The sequence below is a fragment of the Callithrix jacchus genome, chromosome 11 (genome assembly GCF_049354715.1).
Source record: "Callithrix jacchus isolate 240 chromosome 11, calJac240_pri, whole genome shotgun sequence".
Taxonomy (NCBI): domain Eukaryota; kingdom Metazoa; phylum Chordata; class Mammalia; order Primates; family Cebidae; genus Callithrix; species Callithrix jacchus.
The window spans coordinates 88,289,919-88,312,340 of record NC_133512.1 but is presented as its reverse complement, the minus strand read 5'-3'; the positions used below and the strand labels follow the sequence as shown (position 1 = coordinate 88,312,340).

Below are 22,422 nucleotides of genomic sequence, written 5' to 3'. Positions count from 1 at the left end.
TTAAGGCCTTTCCAGGTGAATCAGGTGTACACATTTCTTTCTCATGTATGATGTGTACCATGTGCCAGGTTCTATTCTAGGCACTGGAAACAGAGCGGTAAAATATATATATATTCATTCATTCCTGGCCAGGCATGGTGGCTCACACCTGTAATCCCAGAACTTTGAGAAGCTGAGGCGGGTGGATAGCTCGAGGTCAGGGGGTGAAACCCTGTCTCTACTAAAAATACAAAAATTACCTGTATTGTGCAGCATGCCTGTAATCCCAGGTACTTGGGAGGCTGAGGCATGAGAATCACTTGAACCTGCGAGAGAGAGGTTGCAGTGAGCTGAGATCACGCCACTGCACTCCAAGCTAGGTGACATAGCAAAACGCTTGGCTCAAAAACAAAAAAAATTCCTGACTTCATAGAGTTTATATTCTAATAAATTGGACAGATTTCATATGATGGGACATCATGTGAAAAATAAATATGTAAGATTTCATTCTAACAAAGAAGATATAACACATCTGTATCTTCCTGTGTTAGACCTATTCCCTTTGGCATTGATAATAGGATAATCAGCTATTATATAAATTATAAATGTCCTTCCCAAAAGAAATCCAAATTGGAATAAAAATGAAAAAAAAAAAAATTCCACCTCGTATGCACTGTGGACTTCAGATTATATAATTCATGTGCCTCCCTTCTCAAAGTATTTGTTTTGTGGAATTTTATGCCAGCTTTATAGCAGTTGGTTTCTAAATTAGACGCTTAAAATCTTATGTTTTAAAACATAAAATAGTTGTTTTTAGTTTTGAGTATATTTTCATTCTTAAGCTTGTATTTTGTTAATTTTAATAAAAATTTAATGTTTTTTAAGTCTATCAATGTATGCTGGGGTTCTTTAATTACCCCAAGTGCATGATAGCAAATTGTGACCTTTTTAAGTAAATGAAAATTTATGGAATAAAATGAATTTTCTTATAATTTTTAAAAGATAAATATTTTATATTGGTAAGATACTGTTTTGATGTTAAGAGCTTGCCATTACTTCCCAAAGTTGTCAGAGGGTTTGATTCACGAGTGAGAGTCACTAGACTGCAGCCCACCAATTCAGTATAGACCACCCAGATGACTTTCTGTAGCAAGGATTATACCTTTCATTTGCTCTTCATCCTTTCAGTATGCAAGAACGCTCTAAGACAATGAAGATGATCTCCATTTACAGGAACAACACTGAGGTTCAGAAACCCTTAGATAGCTCCAAATCAACTCTCCTGGAAATGTGGGGTTCTGTAATTGGTTCTTGCAAGCCCAGTGCTGTTTTCTGTAGTCCATGCCTCCCTAATCCCATTAGATGTGCAGTGATCTGTGGGCACTCAAATAACTGGAAACCCACTGAGGCTCTTCACTGTGTCATTTCTAAGCTTATTAGAATCTCTACATAAAGTTTAAGATCAACTTTTTGAGCTATAATAAGTGTTGTTGGTATACGCTTTAGAATGGACAGATTGGGAGGCCGAGGTGGGTGGATCACGAGGTCAATAGATCGAGACCATCCTGGTCAACATGGTGAAACCCCGTCTCTACTAAAAATTACAAAAAAATTAGCTGGGCATGGTGGCGCGTGCCTGTAATCCCAGCTACTCAGGAGGCTGAGGCAGGAGAATTGCCTGAACCCAGGGAGCGGAGGTTGCGGTGAGCCAAGATTGCGCCATTGCACTCCAGCCTGGGCAACAAGAGTGAAACTCCATCTCAAAAAAAAAAAAAAAAAAAAGAATGGACAAACAGAATCAAAATATGACTTTAAAGCAGTATCATGGAAGAATCTAGCTCAGAAAACTCTATTATGCTAAATATAAAAAGAAAAAGTGAATAGATTTGAAATTATTTTTAAATTAATAATTTTAGTTTTAGAACTATTTGATATCAAATATTAATTCCTTGAAGCATGAACTTCTTTGACAGAATAAAACTATAAGTTTACACTGACTTCTAGGAGATTTCTAAAAGGTAATTTTATAGAGTATATAATTCACGAGTCAGTAGTTGGGTTAAAAAAAACCATGACTGACAATGCCTCTCATTAATTTTATAATGGTAAATTTTTCCAATAATTGCATTGCACATATGAGTATTACAATGGTTGGGGTGACTTTGGTTGTTTAAAAAAACCAACACAGGAATCCTTTTGCATGCAGATCACTGTGGAAGCTCATAAAATTTTATAAAGACACAGCCCATTTCCTTTCTGACCTAAAACAGAAAAAGTGATGTCAGATCCCAGGCGTTTAGGGCAGAGCGCAAGGCTGTGTGCTATGTAGTAATTAGTAGAAGCCACTAGTTGGTGCTTTTGGACAATAATGACAAAGGTATGAGTAAAGAAACTCGACAGTGATTTTCTTTGATCTGCTTTTAATGAGGATATATTTACTTTTCAAAAACATTCTTTAGAGAAAACTTGTGCCAGCAATATTAATATTTTATAATTCACTCAAAAGCAACTAAGTGTTTTAATGCATTTATAACATTGAGTCTAAAATGATTTGTGAGAGTGTTTCTCAAACTTTGACCATAACTGTAGTGAGAAATACATTTTATACCATGACCTGTACATACAAGCCTTTGCATTTGTGTGTATATAACTGATATGAATCAGTATACCTACAGCAAGCAATACAGGCTATTTTCTCTCTCTTTTTTTAATTAGGTCATAATCTGCAGTTCAAAAAACATTGATATGATTTTCAGCATTTTTTAAATTCCCTGACTTTTTCTATACTGTTCATATTTTCTTTACTGCATAATGCAAAAGCTGCTATTTCTACAAATGCATGGCTAATGCCACATATCAAAAACTATGCCTGACTACATAGTAATGTTGGATTGCACACAAAGGTAGAGAAAGGGTGATTACCATCACCAAAAGGCAGGTATTAAAATCTTTAGGTCCTTTGAGAATAAGGGCCCTTAAGGAACTAGGAACTTGACTAGAGAGAAGCGCCATAGATAAAAGCGAAGTTCAGGATTCTTGACTTGAGATTCAGATAGTGTTAGTGCTACTGAGTTCCATCAAAATGTACTCGAGGAAGCTGGCTCTTCCTTGGCCTTCCCACAATGTCTGTGCAGGAGGCTATGCCTAGAGCCTCTTTCCTTAAGTGGTGGATGCTAATCCAAGAACGGTATGAAAGTCTTGCAGAGTCCACAGTCTGTTTCTTTTAAATATAGAGTTCATAATGCACAGGGACAATGATCTATTGAAAATGGTTCTGTTTTTTTTTTAACAGGAATAAAAAATAAGACCCTATCACAGCTGAATTGTAACAGGAATGCTTCTCTGTCAAAACAAATGTAAGTCCCCCTTTCAAATTTCACTCATAGCAAACAAAGATAAATCAAGTAACTTCAATTACTATTTTGAATGTTCCATATTCTCAATTATTTATATGACTATTATGCTGTTAGTTTTTAAAAAGTAATAGATGTCATTCAAATGCTGATACTAAACTGAAATCTAATGAATGATATCCTTGGATGACATCTCAACTGTTGCTTAAGATTAATATAATATAAACCCTATTTTGCTTATAATTTGTTGAATAAGGTTAGAAATATTACATTTCATTTCTGATCAAATTGTTTATGCATTTGTGAACTTTTAGACAGTCATTAGATAACTTTTCCACAGATTTACAGAAACAGCATACTATTTTTAAGTGCTATATAGTTACAGTGATACTTTCTTATATTGTTCCTAAGAAGTTGACTTTTTCAGCTTACAAATACTGATATATAAAGGATGATTTGGACAATTATAGAAATGGTTAGGCAGTTTGTAAATAGGTCCCTGTGAGAGCACAATAAATTGTGCGCCCTGTCACTTGGCAGGTAACATTTAGGATCCTGTCCTCTGGTTTGCAGTATTACAGAAGAGGAGAGGGTGAAGAGAGGGAGGGAGATGAATGAAACTGCATGGGCTGCTATTTTCTGCCAGGACCACTGCTAGATCCATTACATGCAACAGACTGTGTCATTTTTCCAGTAACCCTAGGATGTACACATAAGGGTTATTTACAGAAAAGGGAACCCAGGAACTCAGGTGTTAAGGAGGGAAGAAAGAAAGCCTGATGCATGGTCATATTGCTAGTTAGCAGTAGAGCCAAGTTTGAAATTCATGTTTGTTCCATTTTTTCACACCGTTCCCTATGCCAGTGTTTAGCATCTTTGTTTTATCTGGCCTGGAATATTGTACATCAAAGTGAATGTCTTTGTGAAACAAAATTCTATCCTATCAAGAAGTTTTGAGTAGGAGTTATCAAAATCCTGTGGAAATTTCTTACCTTAGTATTCTAATCTCTCAGGGTTTGGGAGTGGGTTGTTGCATTAAATGACATTTATGAAATACTTTAAAGGATATTAAAAACGTTTTCCCTACCCTACACCAAATCCTAGAAAAGGTACAGTGTCTAGATTTCCAAATTGGGAATTGTTCTCACTTTGAAAAACATTTTTCTGAACTTTGTGTTAGGTCTTTAGAGAATGATGTATCACTGACGTTGAATTTGGATCAGAGACTCTCTCTGGGTTCAGATGATGAAGCAGATCTTGTCAAGGAACTTCAGAGCATGTGCTCCAGCAAGTCTGAGTCTGATATCAGCAAGGTGAGCAGTACAAATATTGGGCATTGAATGGCTCTACCCAGCAGCTGAGAGACTTGTGGGGGACCACAGTTTCCTAAAAGAAATTCCTTATTGAATAGTATGGTTAATACTCCAAATCAAACCATCCCTCACATTGCTTAGAAAAGCTGTTTCTTCCAAAATATTATTTTGATGATAAAAGAGCTCTACTTTTTAAAGCCTGCCTTTCTATACTCCTCCGAGACCTGAAGTTAAAATTGGATGCTGTGGAGTGCAGTGCAGCCATCTCAGCACACTGCAACCTCCACCCACCGAGTTCAAACAATTTTCCCTGCCTCAGCCTCCCAAGTAGCTAGAATTACAGGTGCCTGCCACAATGTCCAGATAATTTTTGTATTTTTTTTTTTTTGAGACAGAGTCTCACTCCATCACCAGGCGCCAAGCTGGAGTGCAGTGGCACAATCTCAGCTCACTGCAACCTCTGCCTCCCAGGTTGAAGCAATTCTCCTGCCTCAGCCTCCCAAGTAGCTGGGACTACAAACCACCATACCCAGCCATTTTTTATATTTTTAGTAGGAATACAAAATGGGGTTTTTATTTTTAGTAGAAATACAAAAATACAATGGGATTTCACCGTATTGGCCAGGATGGTCTCCATCTCTTGACCTCGTGATCCGCCCGCCTCAGCCTCCCAAAGTGCTGGGATTAAAGGCTTGAGCTACCGTGCCAGGCCAATTTTTGTATTTTTTAGTAGGGACAGGGTTTCACCATGTCGGCCAGACTGGTCTTGAACTCCTGACCTCAGGTGATTTGCCTTCCTCGGCCTCCCAAAGTGCTGAGATGACAGGTGTGAGCCACCATGCCTGGCCTGGGCAGTTTTTTGTATAAGCCTAAATTTGAATTTCCCCATATCTTTTTCCTTTCCATATTCCTAACTTTGGCATGTCAGTCATCTATCAATAAGAAAAGTACAAGCATCGGCCGGGCACAGTGGTTCAAGCCTGTAATCCCAGCACTTTGGGAGGCCGAGGTGGGTGGATCACGAGATCAAGAGATCGAGACCATCCTGGTCAACTTAGTGAATCCCCGTCTCTACTAAAAATACAAAAAATTAGCTGGGCATAGTGGCACGTGCCTGTAATCCCAGCTACTCAGGAGGCTGAGGCAGGAGAATTGCCTAAACCCAGGAGGCAGAGGTTGTGGTGAGCCGAGATTGCGCCATTGCACTCCGGCCTGGGTAACAAGAGCAAAATTCCGTCTCGGGGAAAAAAAAAAAAAGCATCACAGCAGACTTATAGATCAAGCAACAACTTTCTTTGCAAATGAGAAAAAGAATTAGCTTGTATAATGTATATCGTCATAATCTTTAAGCTGTGAAATTTGAGATCCAAATCTCAAAACATGCATCAAGTTCAACCTGTTTTGGCACTCTGGTATCTGCAGCAGGTTTCACCCAGCTGCCTTGATAGATGCCTTTTGCTTGAAAGGGAGCATAAGAAAGTGGTCGATACTTGTTCAGGTTCCCCTGAAACACTCAACTGTGTTATTTGAGTGATCATAATATCTACAACAAAGTACAATTTATTTAACTATCGTATTTAACTTTGTTGGAAACAAAATATATATTCACTGGAAAAGTAAGGTAATGATTAAAATCTTGCAAATTTTATATCCTTTCTTTACTTGCGAAGTAACTTTTTTTTTTTCCTAGAGAGTTCATCTTCTGGTCTTAATTGACTTTTCAAATGGATTCTTTTTCCTTAGAGGATGTTTTTCATGCATTTCCTGTCAGTTTTACATAAAGACTTCAAGTCTTTCATGTGAACAGTTCAGGATTTGAGGGTCGGGGAAGAGGATAAGGGTAATATTTCTGAGGTTTCTCCACCACTTAGCTGTGCCCTGAGTGTGCACAGTGTGACTGGGGAGACATGACTGGGCAAATTCTGTATTTTCCAGATTGCTGATTCCAGGGATGATTTAAGGATGTTTGATAGTTCTGGAAACAACCCTGTATTTTCAGCAACTATTAATAATCTGAGAATGCCAGTGTCACAAAAGGTAAGTGTCCTTTTCTCCCCAAAATAAGCAAAGGAGGATTGCTCTGGAATTGACTTCACAAAGCATCTTTCAGTGTGAATCACAGAGTTATTTTTTTAAACCAAAGCTAAGAACTGAAAAATGGGATAAAGGTAAAAGTGTTCATTAGTTTATCAAGATTAGAAAGAGTTTTTATAGAACATTTTGGAAAAAGTGACATAGAAAAGCATTACTTTTTTCCCTTCTATTTGATTCCTAAATTTTATTCCAAAATTTTGGATGCCTGTTGAGCTCTCCTTTTTTTTTTCCATTTGTATATGACAAAACTAGAAATATAGTAGTTCTGCCCTGTCCTCAGGAGATGCCTGAACCCAACATAGTACCAAAGTTTATATGTACTATGTTTCTTCAATCCAGTAACCCAGGGGCTAAACTGGGTACTGGAGATAGCGTGGATAAGTTGATTCACATCCTGGGCAGAACAGAGTAGGATGGTGCAAGATTTCATCATGCTACTTAGAATGGCCTGCAAACTTAGGAATTGTGTATTTCCAGGCCACAAGTTAACTGAAAACACAGAAAACAAAATTGTGGATGAGGAGGGTACTCCTTTAACAAAATTTTGGTCATTTTGGTGGTTCCATTTTTTTTACATGTATTTTTAAGATTCCCTGCATTTTAGAAAATTGGAGTTAATTATGACAAAGCAAAGCATTGAGTGGTAACATAAAGGTATTATACATTGCAGAAAAATCTCAATTTTATCTCATCCTCATTTTTCATAACATGCATTACATTTCGATGCGACTTTGAAAACAAGTCTGAATGGCAACTAGAAGAACCAGGATTCCAATAGACTTCCTTAACCTTTTGAAATAGCTTCCATGACTACAGCACTGAACCATTATCAATTGGTTAATAAATGGCAAGAGCTAGCACAGGCTGGTATTCCCAGGTGAGCAGAAACAATAAAAAACGTCTCACCCATTAGTTATGTTGTGACGATGCAGACTTCACAGAAGCTCTTTGTAATATATGATTTGTTCACCAAACCATGTTGATTGATTGCCATTTGCATCCTGTTCTCATCTACTCCCAGCGTGGCCTACAAAGACCTGTGGGTGGGTGGGAGGGTGGGGTGCAGATAGCAGGATTATAAAGTAAGCACGGTGAGACTATAAAGTTATTAAGCCTTATCTGCTCACCCAGCAGCACTGGGCCCCACAGCTCTGCCCCCCCTGCCCCGCTTTGTTAGGTTTTGATCCTGGCTTTTACCTGTGGAACTATATGAGCTGCATGCATTGTGGGGATCAGGTATGGGAATCTGCATGGTGGGGGGACCCCTAATACAAAACATTTAACAGGATATCCTATGAAGAAATGCATGGCTTTAAAGCTCACTCTACCATAATGTCTGCCCTTTTTTTGTTTAATTGGGAACAATTTAGAAGCCCAGCATAATTCGGAGGATGACCTAAGGAGGTGACCTGGAGTCAGCACTGAGCATTCTGGTTGGAAAACACTTTGTCCAGGGCCCATTCCTTTACCATCTTTAAAGCCTCAACTCACTGGCCCTGGATTTATGGCTTGTCCTGAGCTATGCTTGACTGGAGGTCAGTCTCTAGGACCTAAGAATTTAGGATTCCTTATGGAACATGGTCAGTGAAAGGGGCCAGGAGGATCTAGGAAGAGGAACAGTGAGCCACCTTCCCCACAGGGCCAGATCACTTTCTTGTATAAAAATGTTGTTGACTGGTAAGACTGGCTGTTGAAATGTCTAATGGAGAAACATTGTTGTACCCCTACTTCTGTGTCACGTGACCATATTAGGTTGCTACAATACGGTACTGTCCACAAAATAATAGTCCTGAAAATCAAAGCTCTGGGCAACTTTGTTTAAAAGGTCTTTTTTAAAACGGGTACTTTTATACTATCTGGACTGTTATGCCATTAAAAAAAACCCACACACTATGTTATTATTTAAATGAACAATTTGATGTGGGGATTAGGACCACTGTCTCCTACTCTTCCTGAAAAGCTAGATGATGTGTTTCTGAGAAACTGCCAGCAGAGGGCAAAGTGGTACTGTTGGCAGCCTTCTGAAACCTTGGCTGGCTCGTTCCTTTTCTCTTCTACTCAGCTGGTGTTTCTTGGTTAGATGCCCGGTTTCTTCTGTTATCAGGAAGTATCTGCATTTAGAGGTTCTTACCTCCCTGGGTTAGTTGAGCTCACTTTCTCCTTCATGGTTAGAAGGCTGGCAATGCCTCCATTGGAGAGGGGGCCTGCAACCCTCATTATCTGTTGGAAAACCAAAATGAGTAAGTTACCTTTATTATTATTTCCCACAGTATAACTCTTCACTGCTCTAACAGCAAGGGAGTATAATTGGGTTTATGAATCAAGTGACATTTAGCTGGTCTTCTAAATTAGAAACAAATATACATAAAGCAACAGGAAGAACAAATGCTAATAAACATTTTCCTTTCATGTAAATCCTCCTAAAGCACAAGTTCACATCTTTGGTCACATGATAAAATCCACTTGAGTTTTTTTTTAATCCTCAGGGCCTGGACAGAGCCTGGACAATGGGTTTCTTACAGCTCCCCGATGTGCAGCCAGGGTTGAGACCCACTACTCTAAAACATAGCTCTGATCTGTCATCTTCATTTTCCACCCATTTCTTCCTTTCCAAATATATCTTTAGAGGGGTTGATATGCCTTCACATAGCTTGTTTTTTACAAGTTTCTTTTTACATGTAATTTACTACTCCCCCACCCCTCTAATCCTCCCTACAGAACCCTCTCTTTCCATCTGTCAGTCCTGTGCCTCTTTAAAGATCCACCCCCACTGCCATCTTCCTTATATATATATTTTTTCCTCCTGCCCCCTAGTTTCCCATATAGAGAACTTATAGTATTCTCTTCGCTTCTAGCACATGCTGTATATTGAATGAATTGCTCTAACGATAATTCTTAAAAGCTAAATAAAACTTACTTTAGGTCAGTGCCTTCCTATACGAATTAGAGTTTTTCTTTAACATGCACAGCAATGTAGACAGTAAACGTTATGCATTTAATACACAGAAGGTGGAGGTTTTATCCCAAAAAGTATTAAATGCCCTTAACTCTCCTGCTCCAAAATTCCGCTACCTCCTAGTCTTGCCTTCCAGGGTGTCAGGAGCACTTTTCAGGCAGGATGCAGTGCATCGGTCTCATGCTCTATTAACACCTGGCCTAGAATTGCTGTGGCTCACACTAAGCCCAGGTGATTCTCCATGTTCTCATCCTGCCTCCTCACATTGTATCCTCATACTTCCAGGCACTGACCCACCTACATTTTTCAGTTCTGGGTACTTCTCATTATTTTATTTCATGCCGACATTCCCTGCCTCAGACTTGAAGGTGCATTCCTCTTCCATCGTGTTGCAGGTACAAAGACTAGAACACAGTGTATGTCTCCTTTCCTTCCTCTGAGCCATGGCATTAACTCTGGAATGCCGGGAGGAGTTTGACAATAATAGCAAAATTAAACACCCACCCCCCGCCACCAGATTCTGTATGCCAACTAGCTGTTGTTCTTATTATAATGCCATATTTCATGTTTTCTGAATACTATGTATGTTGAATTTTCTGGTGGTTTTGACCAAATTGCAAGTTGTAATTGGCCTTAATAAGCCCATGACTAAGTCCCATTTTCAGACTTAACTGATTTCTTGTTAGGAGAAATGAGATTGGATCATGATACCTGCACTGTTTTTACACTGTGTCTCAGTATGTGACTCTTTCACCATCCAACTCATGACAAGCAATTTAGCTTCTCATTTTCTTTCTGGTAACTTGAAAGCATAAGCATCTTTATAAAACAAAAGCAGAACATACTAAACAGATTGACCCTTAACCTACCGTCAACCACACATGGAGGTGACAAGGATGGACTCAGAAGTGGGTCCTCACCAGACCTAGGCTCAGCCCTTTTCCAGGCGTCCTTGGATGTCATTAACACTGAGCCCATCTGTTTTTTGTTTTGTCAGGGAGCTCTTGCCTTTCTAAGCTAGCTTCTTGCTCTCTCAACTTCTCATTTTCCTTTCCCTGCAAATGCAGGTGTTCTGGACCCCATATTTGTCCCCTCTTTGTTATTACATATTTGATGTTTCAGTGCTTTTATGTTTCCCCAAACCTCTAGCCAAGTGTATATTGGAGTTACATTGCTGCTCCCTTTAAAATTAGCTGAGTCTGAAAATCTGACACCAAGAGATGTCACTTTGGTGATTTTCTTTGGGGGAAAACTTTGGGGGAAGTTTAATGGGCACGTTGTGTTGGGCATCAAAGAATTATTAGGACTTTAATAGCAGAAAATAAAAGTGGGACTTAAAGGGGATTGGAGCCGAACTTTAGTGACATGCTTAAAAGCTTGGGACTTGTTCTGCAGTTAGTGAGGGCTTAATTATCTCTTACCTTCCTATCTGCACTAATATCACCATAATTCTCTGCCCATTTTTGTGGGTAACACTGGATTAGGTTGGTGAGGAGGGAAGAGAGAGGTAGATGCTAAAGATAACTGAGGGTCTCCTGCTAAATTCACTGGGAGAGCAGCATTAACCAGTAATGAGACGAGGAATGGCTTCAGGAAATAAGTAGTAATGAAGAAATGCAATAAAATACAGTTTTAGAGTGAAGTGTGGCTGGACAAACAGGTGAGTTAGTAGTATGAAAATCAGTTCTTAGATGCAGGAGATAAATGAGGGCTAAAGAAAGAACTTTGGGAGATATGTAATTAGAGATCATTGAAATACTGTGAAGGGAAAGATCATCAAATGTGTGACATAGAGGGCTAAGAAAAATGGTACCTTTTAAGACAGCAGTCCCAACCATTTTGGCACCAGGGACTGGTTTCATGGAGGACATTTTTCCATGAATCTGGGTAGAAGGTATGGTTTCCAGATGAAACTGTTCCACTTCAGATCACCAGGCATTAGATTATCACGAGGAGTGGGCCAGCTAGATCCCTCACTTGCACAGTTCACAACAGGGTTTGCACTCCTGTGAGAATCTAATGCTATTGACCTCACAGGTAGCGGAGCTCAGGTGGTAATGCTGGCTCACCTTCTGCTGTGCAGACCAGTTCTTAACAGGCCATGGACTGGTCCACAGCCTGGAGGCTGGGGACTCCCGATTTAATTGGTCAATGGAGAAAAAGGATATTGAGGAATTAAGCTAGGGGTTCTCAACTTTGGCTACATATTAGAAAGATTTTTAAAAATCATACGTCCATGCCACACCCCAGAACTATGAAACCTGAATCTCTGGGAATAGGGCCCAGCCAATGACTCTTAGACCTCCAAGGTGATTCCAGTGTCATGGTCAAGGTTGACAGCAACTCCTGTAAGAAGATTCCCAGGAGAATGCAACTGACAGCTGAAGCTAAATTTTGCCTGTTACATTTTCATTTTGTTTTAAATCTTTCAATGGTTATATGGCTGTTTAGCTGCATTATTACTTTTGGAGAGGGGAAGTTATCAAGATCAACTCCTTCAGAGGCATTCAGAGTGGCTCACTTAGTAGGAGTCATATCATGTTAGTTTGTAGAATTTAATGCAATACAGGGGAAAACACCTTGAGTGAAAGTTGGGAGACCTGAGGTCTTGTCCCAGCTTCACCACTCGTTCACTATGGGTAAGTGATCTTACCTATCCAGTTTTCAGATACTTCACAGGCAAAACGACAGACATTGACCAGGTAATCATAGGAGTTCTGAAACATTGGAGAAATGAGAACATGCTGTTTGTTTCCACGTATGGAAGATCTTGAGCCACCTAATCATAGATGCACTAGAATGCAGGCTCTGCTAGGGAGGAATGCTTCTCTTATGTTTTCTGCTCTATGACAGTTTTTCTTATGCCTCCAAATTATTTGATTATTAATAGTTCATTTTTAAGACATGAAAGTAGAAAAGTTAGGTGACTTACCCAAGGTGACTGTAGAGCCGCCTACAAACTGGACTACTCCAATTTGGTGATTTCCTCATGCCTGTAATTGAGTGAAGTTTCTGTTAGTAAGGAGATCGATGCTTTAGCACTTGATTCACTGACTCCCGTATTTAGGAATTTTGTAACACCAGGAAGGGATTAATAAAAATCATGCAGTAAGCCTATAGGAAATTAATTATTCAGCCCCTTCTCTCCATTTTCTTTTAATTTTTCATGAGAATCTATAGTTTTAGAGAGAGACTCCTACACATTTGCTCAGAGACAAAGAAGGCAGGGGTAGGGCTCATAACAGGAGAAGCTGGTGACAACATTGACAACAACAGTGGCATATGTGATAGATTTGTTTGGCTTCTCTTCTCTTACAGGAGGTCTGTCCTCTCAGCAGCCATCACACTACTGAATGCAGCAACAGTAAATCAAAGACTGAGTTGGGTGTTTCAAGAGTTAAATCTTTTCTTCCTGTTCCTAGAAGTAAAGTCACCCAGTGTTCCCAGAACACCAAAAGAAGCAGCAGCAGCAGTAATACAAGGCAAATAGAAATCAACAACAACTCAAAAGAAGAGAATTGGAACTTACACAAAAATGAACACCTAGAAAAACCTAACAAATAGGCCTGCCTACAATATTCTCACTATTAACTTCCTCTGTTTCACACAGTAACCAAGGGCAACAAGATATAAATACCTTTAAATGGATAAAATGTTTTCACTGTAATATAAATTATGAGTGCGGGACCACTATTCAATTTTTTTGTAAAGAATGTATTTATAACCAACATTTTGTTGCTTTTTTTTTTAATTCTGTAGGATTGAACTTCAATACCAAGAAGTTATGCCAACTTTTCAAGTAGTTTTATAATAGAAAAATTGTAATAGTTTTAATCAAGATGTTCAGGGGTATTAAAACAGAATTGTCTGTGTACTGTATATCTGTATATATGTACATATGTATGTATATTTAAGGAAGTCCACAAATCATATTGCATACATGCTACAAAATGCATATAACTTTGGTTTAGATAACATTTGCCATTTTAAAAGGAGATCATAATTTTATGTTCACTTGATGGGGAATGACTAGAATGGGGCAATAACAAATCATTTCTAAACAGTTATTTTCCATTAAAAGCCATATTAAGCATTTTGCCTGTTAAATTCTAATTTTATGTTTTAAATCTTTTAGTGGTTACATTGCCATTTTGTAGCATCATGTATATATTTATGCTTATGAGTTTGCGTTATGACTCCTGTAAAATATGAAATTATAATGCAATAAAAGTGTTATCTTTCTTACAAAAGTTTTGTACCTAAGTGGATATAAATTACATAAATGCTTCAAGAAATTAATTCAGAATTCCTTCAATATTATTTCCAGAACTGATAAAATTGATATTTTCTAGAAATGTTACTTCTAAAATTACAGACAAAATTACTTATACAACTCAGTTAAGATGCTTTGACACTAAATAAAATGTTGATTTAGTGAAATAATTTTGCTGTACATTTTATCTATAGCTCTTTGTAGTCTATGTAAAAATTAAATGCTAATAAAACTTGCCCTCCATGTTAATATTTCACTAACAAGACTCAACCCTATTAGAAGAATCTTAGTTTAAGTGCTTAAATGGAGCACCAGGAACTGGGTGCTCTCTGAGTTAAAACACCTTTTTTTCCATAAATAGCAAAAAAGTACAATTTTGTACTAAGAACCATTTACTTGTCTAAAGTCATTGAAAGCCTTTTTTTTTTTTGGCCAGAGTAGTTATTGACAATGAAGTACACACACCTGCCTTGTCTTGCTATTACAAAACTGCACATATCTTAAAATAAACAATGTCTAGTGGAGATTCTGTCACTAATCTTGGGAACAAAACTGAATGCTCTCAAAATCATAGATAATATCTAGATTCAGGTAGCTCTAATGTGTTTTTTTTCCTGCTTACATACACCTGTTTAGATTATATCTAATTTGATTTGTTAGTGCCAAGGCACTGTGTTTTATATTAGCAGCTTTTCTGAAAATAAAGATCCCATTAGTGTACTCAAGATCTAGAGGTGAGAAAACAAAACCAAATTTGTAATGCATTATTAAGATGACCTGTAGTCATTTATCCATGTTACTGTCAGTAACATTCAACATGTACACTTTTTGTAATTAATGGCAGACTACACGATGTCTAAAGAGGACATTTAGAACAGGGCTTTCAAAATACAGGTAGAGATCTACCAATGGGTCATTATGGCAATGTAGTGAGTTACAGCTAGCATGAAAAAATAGAAAATATCGGCGTCATCTTTTATTGTCTCACTGTCAATACAAGAACTGTTTGCGACAGTTTCTATCGTGGATGTAGGAATGTATGTACATGTGACACAAAGTATAACTGTGGGACATGGTCAAAAATCTTTGAAAGTCAATACTCTATAATGGCACCTAGTGGTGGCAGTGGGGCCATATGGTCTTTGGTGGTAAACAGCCTTGGAGATGAATTAGGCACGGCCATTTGTTAGCTATGTGGCATGAGACTTTTTGTTTTTTTGTTTTGTTTTGTTTTGAGATGGAGTCTCTGTCACCCAGGCTGGAGTGCAATAGTGCAATCTCGGCTCACTGCAACCTCCACCTCCCAGGCTCAAGCGATTCTCTAGCCTCAACTTACAAGTAGCTGAGATTACAGATGTGCACCACCACATCCAGCTAATTTTTGTATTTTTAGTAGAGACAGGGTTTCACCATGTTGGCCAGGCTGGTCTTGAACTCCTGACCTAGTGATTCTCCCACTTCGGCCTCCCAAAGTACTGGGATTACAGGCATGAGCCACCATGCAAAGCCAATCTTTTTTATTCAGTTTTCTCAGTGTTTAAAAAAAAAAAAAACCTACAGGTCGTCCATGAGTGTTAAAAAAGATAACAGTAAAGCATTCCTAATTGCCTCACACATTCATAAAATAAGTAATCAATTTCTCAGGACTTTATGTGGTATTCCCTATGAAGCAAATTTTAAGGATCTGAAGTTAAAGGTAGACAGCGATACAATAACAGTAGGAGACTTCAATATCCCGCTTTCAATAACGGACAGAGCATCCAGACAAAAATCAATAAGGAAATATTGGGCTTAAACTACACTTTAGACCAAATGGACTTAGATATACACAGAACATTTCATCCAACAGCAGCAGAACATACACCTTCTCAAGCACACACAGAACATTATCCAGGACAGGTCATTATTAAGCCACAAAACAAGACTTAACTTTAAAAAGATTGAAATCATATCAAATACCTTTTCTGACCTATGGTATGAAATTAGAAATCAGTAAGAAGTTTCAGAAAATTCAGAAATATATGGAAATTAAACAGTATGCTTCTGAACTACCAATGGATCAATGAAGAAATTACAAGGCAAATTAAAAATATCTTGAGACAAAAATATCTTGAGACACCACCAAACTTTATGGGGTGCAGCAAAAGCAGTTTACGAGGGAAGTTCATAGTAATACACATCTAAAAATGACAAAGATCCCAAATAACCTAAATATCACACCTTAATACGCTAGAAGAAAAGGACAAACTAAGCCCAGAGTTGGAAGAACAGAAATAAAGATCAGAAAATTTTAAAAAACCCATGGTATTTGAAAATGTTTTCAAATTGTAATAATTCACAAATACTGGCAACTATATTATGAAAACTGAATTTTAAACCATGAGTGTATGAAACAACCAATTCATAGAAATATCTAACTGGAAATTAGTAACTGTAGCACTTTAGCAATTTCCAATTTCATTCTATTTTAAGAGTTTCTCCAAAATACACTAATAAATTTTGTAGTTGCTTATGTCAAAGAGAAAACAAGTAGATTTCATAAAAGCTACTTGTTAGTAGAAGTAGGCAATTTTGATAAACAAGGTCAATTTTTCACAAATACAATATTCCTGTGAGTAGTTAATCCTTAACATCAGATTCAGTTGACTAGCCCTAGACATCACCTTATTTAGGCATCTGTTCTTAACGAAGACCCATTACAGAAAAGTCACTCTCTGAAGTAATGTGAAGCTTTCTAATTCTATCCCATCCTTTGCAAAATCATTTTATTCAGATAACATTCTGCAGGTGTCAAAGGAAAAAATGAGTGAAGAGATATCCTCTATTTGCCTGGTTTGACCATGAATAAATATGTTTAGTTGTGTATCAAGATGACCATTAAGTGTTAATTTGAAAGAGAAGACTGGGAAACACACTGAGAAGAAATGTGCAGTTTCATGCCATATCTAGTCTGCCTTTCAGGGTGAAGCACTCATATCAAGAGTTGTGAGCTCAGGTTCTGGCCACGGAGCTAACTACAATGACACTCAACATCTCTGGCTTTGATGTCATTGTGGTAAAAATTCAGAAGGTTTTTCTGCCTCCCAGAAAGGAAACCAATGGAAAAATTAAAAATCCTGCCCGCTGTTTCTATAAATCCTAATACCTTATAGTGAGGGCATAAGCTAAACACACCATAAAAGTTATTTCAGTTGTAATTTAAGGAAATCAAGAATATATCTCTCCTGAACTAATTCAAATGTTCACATATGCTCAGAGTGACTTCAAACCTTACTTATTCATTAAAGTAACATTGTGCTAGGGACTAGGAATAAAGCATTAAGACATGCCAGGCACCTTTCACCTTAATATGGCTGAGATAGTAAATAAAGAAGCAAATAAAGCAAGATAATACAGAGCACTTGGTAAAGATTGTGAAATGATTAATTTAGAACAGAATGGTTCAAGGAAGGGTCTTCAGGGATCAAGGTATGTAGCGGCCAGGGTAAACAGCATTAGCAACTCTTCTTATGGAAAAACAGCCAAATGAGATTAAATTATATTAAATTCAAAAGCATCACACAGCAAAGGAAACAATCCAAAAAGTGAAAAAGCAACTTACAGAATGAAAGAACAATTTTGCAAACCACATAGCTGATAAGGGTTAATATCCAAAATATATAAAAATTCAACTCAATATATATTAAAAAATTCAACTCGAAATATAAAAAAATTCAACTCAAAGAAAACAACCCAATTAAATGGGCTGAATAGACATTTCTCAAGAGAAGCCAACAGGGATGTGAAAGAATGTTCAACATATGAATCATCAAGGCAATGCAAATTAAAACCACAAGGAGATGTCACTTCACACCTGTTAGAATAACCATTATCAAAAAAGATAAGTGTTGAGGAGGATGTAGAGTGAACCCTGTACACTGTTAGTAGGAATGCAAACTAGTACAGCCATTATACAAAACAGTATAAAGGTTCCTTTAAAAATTAAAAATAGAACTGACATAGGATCCAGCAATTCTTCTACTGGTAGGGATATTTCATTTCCAAAGGAAATGGCATCAGTATGTCAAAGAGATATCTGTACTCCCATGTTTACTGTAGCACTATTTAAAATGTCCAAGATATGGAATCATCATAAGTGTCCATCAGCAGATGAACGGATAAAGAAAATATGGCACATAATGTTCGTCCACAGGATGAAACTGGAAGACATTATAAGTGAAATAGGTCAGACACAGAAGGACAAATACCACATGATCTCACTAACATGGCAGAATCTTTAAAAAAATATGAACTCATAGAAAGTGAAAGTGGAATGGAGAGGAGACTGGGAAGGTATTGCTGAAAGGGCACAAAATTTCAGTTAGAGGAGTGGCATGGGGGCTCACACCTGTAACCTCAGCACTTGGGAGGCTGTGGCAGGTGAATCACCTGAGTTCTGCAGTTTGAGGCCAGCCTAGGCAACATGGCAAAACCCTGTCTCTACAAAAAATACAAAAAATTAACCAGGTGTGGTGGTATGCACCTGTAGTCCCAGCTACATGGGAGGCTGAGGTGGGAGGATGGCTTGAGCCAAGATCATGCTACTGCACTCTAGCCTGGGCAACAATGTCTAAAAAAAAAAAAAAAAAAACAGAAGGGAGAAATAAGTTGAAGAGGTCTATTGCACATCATGGTGACTATGGTTAATAATATATTGATATATTGGCCGGGCACGGTGGCTCATGCCTGTAATCCCAGCACTTTGGCACGTTGAGGGGGGTGGATTACATGAGGTCAGGAGTTCTAGACTTGCCAGGCCAATATGGTGAAACCCTGTCTCTACTAAAAATACAAAAATTTATGGTGGTGGGAGCCTGTAATCCCAGCTACTCAGGAGGCCGAGTGAGGCAGGAGAATTGCTTGAACCCAGGAGGTGGAGGCTGCAGTGAGCAGAGATTATGCCACTGTACTCCAGCCTGGGAAATGGAGAAAGACTCTGTCTCAAATAGTAATAATAATAATAATGCACTGTATTTTTGAAAATCCCCAAATTTACAGATTTAAAGCAATCCTAACCAAAATCTATGCAGGAATTTTTATTGTTCTTAAAAAGTCAACAGCTCTTTAAACACATGACTTCCCTTTTAATCTGGATTTTTTGGTGCGTCTTCTTGGTTTTCTGAAATAAACATAGCACACAGATATTCAAGTTATTCTGACTTAGAGCTGAATTCTTCCCATGGTGACCACCCATTCATCTGGGGCCTTTTATTCTTTTTAGGAAGAGAAAACAGACTGACCAAGTTTGTTTGACTTCCAGGTTTCTGTGCTAAGGGACCTAAGCAATGTTCTATTTTCTTCCTAACAAATCCTTCAAGGGGTATTTATGTCCAAATATAATAATATTTCCACCAAAATATTTTTTGAGGTAGGAGCAGCATGAGTTGGTTTTATCAAACCAGTTTATCATTCAGAACTTCCTGACAATTTACCGGGAGATTTCAAGACTGGCTTTGTGAGTAATGAAGTTGGAATGAGTGTAATAGGCAGCCCCTGCTTGGTGTAATTTGAGAGGCAAGGCATGGTGTGCCTGCTACACTATCCCTCTCTTCCTTATTTATGAATTGTTTTATTAAAATGTGATATATTATTTTGTGATATGGTAAATAGAGAATTGAAGTAATGAAACTCCTCCCTGTACTGCCCGTGAGTGATCTGTATCACTGACCATGTGACACTTCCCTGGATCTGGGTTTTTAACTTGGAGCTAAGGTACCTTATAACTCCTGAACTCTTTGCTTCTATAATTCATCAGGCACATTTCAAATAGTTCAGATTTTATTTTCCTGCCCAAATCCTGAGGGAATGGAATCAGAACCACTGCATTTAGTTAGAGAGAAGGAATCAGATACGATTGAGGATCTGGGGACTTTAACATCGGGTGATATACCATGTGCATGTTGTTATGACAGGGATAGTGACCAACAACCTACTGGAACAGGAAGTGGAGAGCAACAAAGCCAAGAGAAAGATGCGCTGAAAACCAGAAAAGTGGACACGAGGGGGAAAAAGGCAGCACAGGTTGAAGTTTAGCATTTCGGTAAAGATACATTTCATCTGGCTAGTCCTAGTTGGGTCCAGGAACTTTAAGGAGGAAAAAAAAAGTTCTATATATTTGCTACCAACCAAACTCTGTCAACTGCTTGAAGGCAAAGTCCATTCATACCTTACTCATTTCTTTTGGTTTCCAATATCTAATACTACCATATACAAGTACTATAGGAGATACATGTTTGACAAGAACTATAAAAATACGATGACGATCATGGTGATCATCATGACATAATGGTGGTGTCCTAGCCTAACCAAGAACCCGAGTTCAGTTCAAGTTCCTCTCAAGCAAATTTGTGAGTTTTTCACTCTCACCGCCTCCTCTACCATCATAGGAATCTATCATGCAGGCTTTTAGAACTCTTGCAGTCACATTACATGGAGTAAGTGGATAATAGGACAGTAAAAACCAAAGAAATAGAACTGGCACTGTGGAAAGTATAGGCAATCAGCTAGCAAACGCTGTATCCTTGGGGGTCCTGAACATTTAAATAGGGGCTCCTGCAGTGGCCTCTCTCTCTGGATATTGGCCAGCACCCATGGAGTAGCTTCTCTCTTGAACCATGTCTTCCAGTATTTCCCAGTATTTCAGGCTTTGGCATTACCCAACTTCTTTTTTGGTCTTCCTTCTCTACCTCCATTATTTCATACCCACCCAACCCCCTTCTCCCTTGCAGAAGGTGCTTGGGTTCCTTTGATGCTTATGCTGTATTCTCTCTCAAGAGTGTCTTCAAAATATTTTAGCCAGGCTACAGAACTTGAATACTTATTTAACTAATGAGATTATATTTCTAACTTCCAGTAAGCTGACTGTCAAGTCATTAATTTCACCAATAAAAACTCATTTCTGACATTTACTACACTAATTAGCAAAGGCTCTAATGTCAATCAATAATAAAGTTACAGAAATGCCTGTGGTAGCTGCCTCTGCATTTCTCTAGAATGCTCCTGTGACATGGATTTGTAATTAAGAAGTACTAAATGATAAACAGAAAATATTGAAAGTAGCTAGAAAAAAAGCCTGTTATAGAAAAGAACTACTTCAGATTTATCATAAACTGTATTCTGCAGAAAAAAATAAAATATTTCTGAAGTGATGGACTAAAAACACTGTCAATCTAAAATTCTATATCTAGTAAAAATATCTTTCTAAAACAAATGTGAAACACAGGAGAAGAAAACACATGATCATTTCAATACAGGCAGAAAAACATTTAAGACAAAATTTAACATTCATTTGTGATTAAAAAATAACTCTCAACTGACCAGGAAGAGAAGGCACTTAACCTGAAAAGTTCATCTGTAAAAAACCAACAAATGAACAAAAACAAAATAAACACAGCTAACATTATGTTTATCCCTAAGATCAGAAATAAGACAAAAATGACTACTTTTGCCTCTTCTAGTCATCATAGTAGTAGAGATTCTAGCTAGTTCAAACAGACAAGATAAAGAAAAGTTTGCACAATGAAAAAGTAGTAAATTTTTCTTTGCAGATGTAATTGATGTTACAAAAATTTTAAGGAATCTAAAAGTAAGGAACTAAAACTAATAAGTTAGCAAGATCATAAGATACAAGATCAATATATAAAAATAAATTGGCCGAGCGCGGTGGCTCAAGCCTGTAATTCCAGCACTTTGGGAGGGCGAGGCAGGTGGATCACGAGATCAAGAGATCGAGGCCATCCTGGTCAACACGGTGAATCCCCGTCTCTACTAAAAATACAAAAAATTAGCTGGGCATGGTGGGGCGTGCCTGTAATCCCAGCTACTCAGGAGGCTGAGGCAGGAGAATTGCCTGAACCCAGGAGGCGGAGGTTGCGGTGAGCCAAGATCGCGCCATTGCACTCCAGCCTGGGTAACAAGAGTGAAACTCTGTCTCAAAAAAAAAAAAAAAAAAAAAAAATTGCAATTCTACATACCAGCAAATTGAATTTTAAAGATATTTGTAATAGCATCAAAATTAAGAAATATCTATGGGTACTTTAATAAAGTATGTAAGATGTGTACCCTGTAAACTAAAAATCACAGAGTTGTACCATGCCAATGGATGAGAAGAATCAATATTTTTAAAATGTCAGTTCTCCCCCAAATAATTTATAGATTCAATGCAATCTCCATAAAAAATTTTTGTAGTTTTACTTCTGTTTTTTATGAAAATTAATAAGCTGAATCTAAAAATTATATGGAAATATGAAGGATATAAAATAGCCAAAACAATTTTGAAAAGAATAAAGTTGTAGAATTGGCATTAACAGTAAAGACTTACTATAAAACTACAGCAATTAAGATAAGGTAGTACTAGCACAAGGACAAATATAGAGATCCTGGGACAGAACAGAGTTCAAAATCAACCTACTCACA

General features: G+C 37.8%; 1 protein-coding gene across 10 annotated transcripts in view; it reads left to right on the top strand.

Annotated features, from left to right (window-relative positions):
- CTTNBP2 (cortactin binding protein 2) overlaps window positions 1-14,135 on the top strand; it is a 166,895-nt gene extending 152,760 nt beyond the window's left edge. For 8 of the 10 annotated variants that reach the window (XM_078343266.1, XM_035254209.3, XM_035254207.3 and 5 more), the window contains 4 exons: window positions 3,272-3,335; window positions 4,513-4,645; window positions 6,581-6,682; window positions 13,014-14,135. In XM_078343266.1, coding sequence (XP_078199392.1) covers window positions 3,272-3,335; window positions 4,513-4,645; window positions 6,581-6,682; window positions 13,014-13,259 — 545 coding nt within the window. In that variant the 3' untranslated portion in view covers window positions 13,260-14,135. Of the gene's footprint in view, window positions 1-3,271; window positions 3,336-4,512; window positions 4,646-6,580; window positions 6,683-7,481; window positions 7,617-13,013 lie in introns of all 10 variants that reach the window. The other 2 variants (XR_013524091.1, XR_004728092.3) reach the window with 1 other exon arrangement.
- Window positions 14,136-22,422: the final 8,287 nt, after the last annotated feature.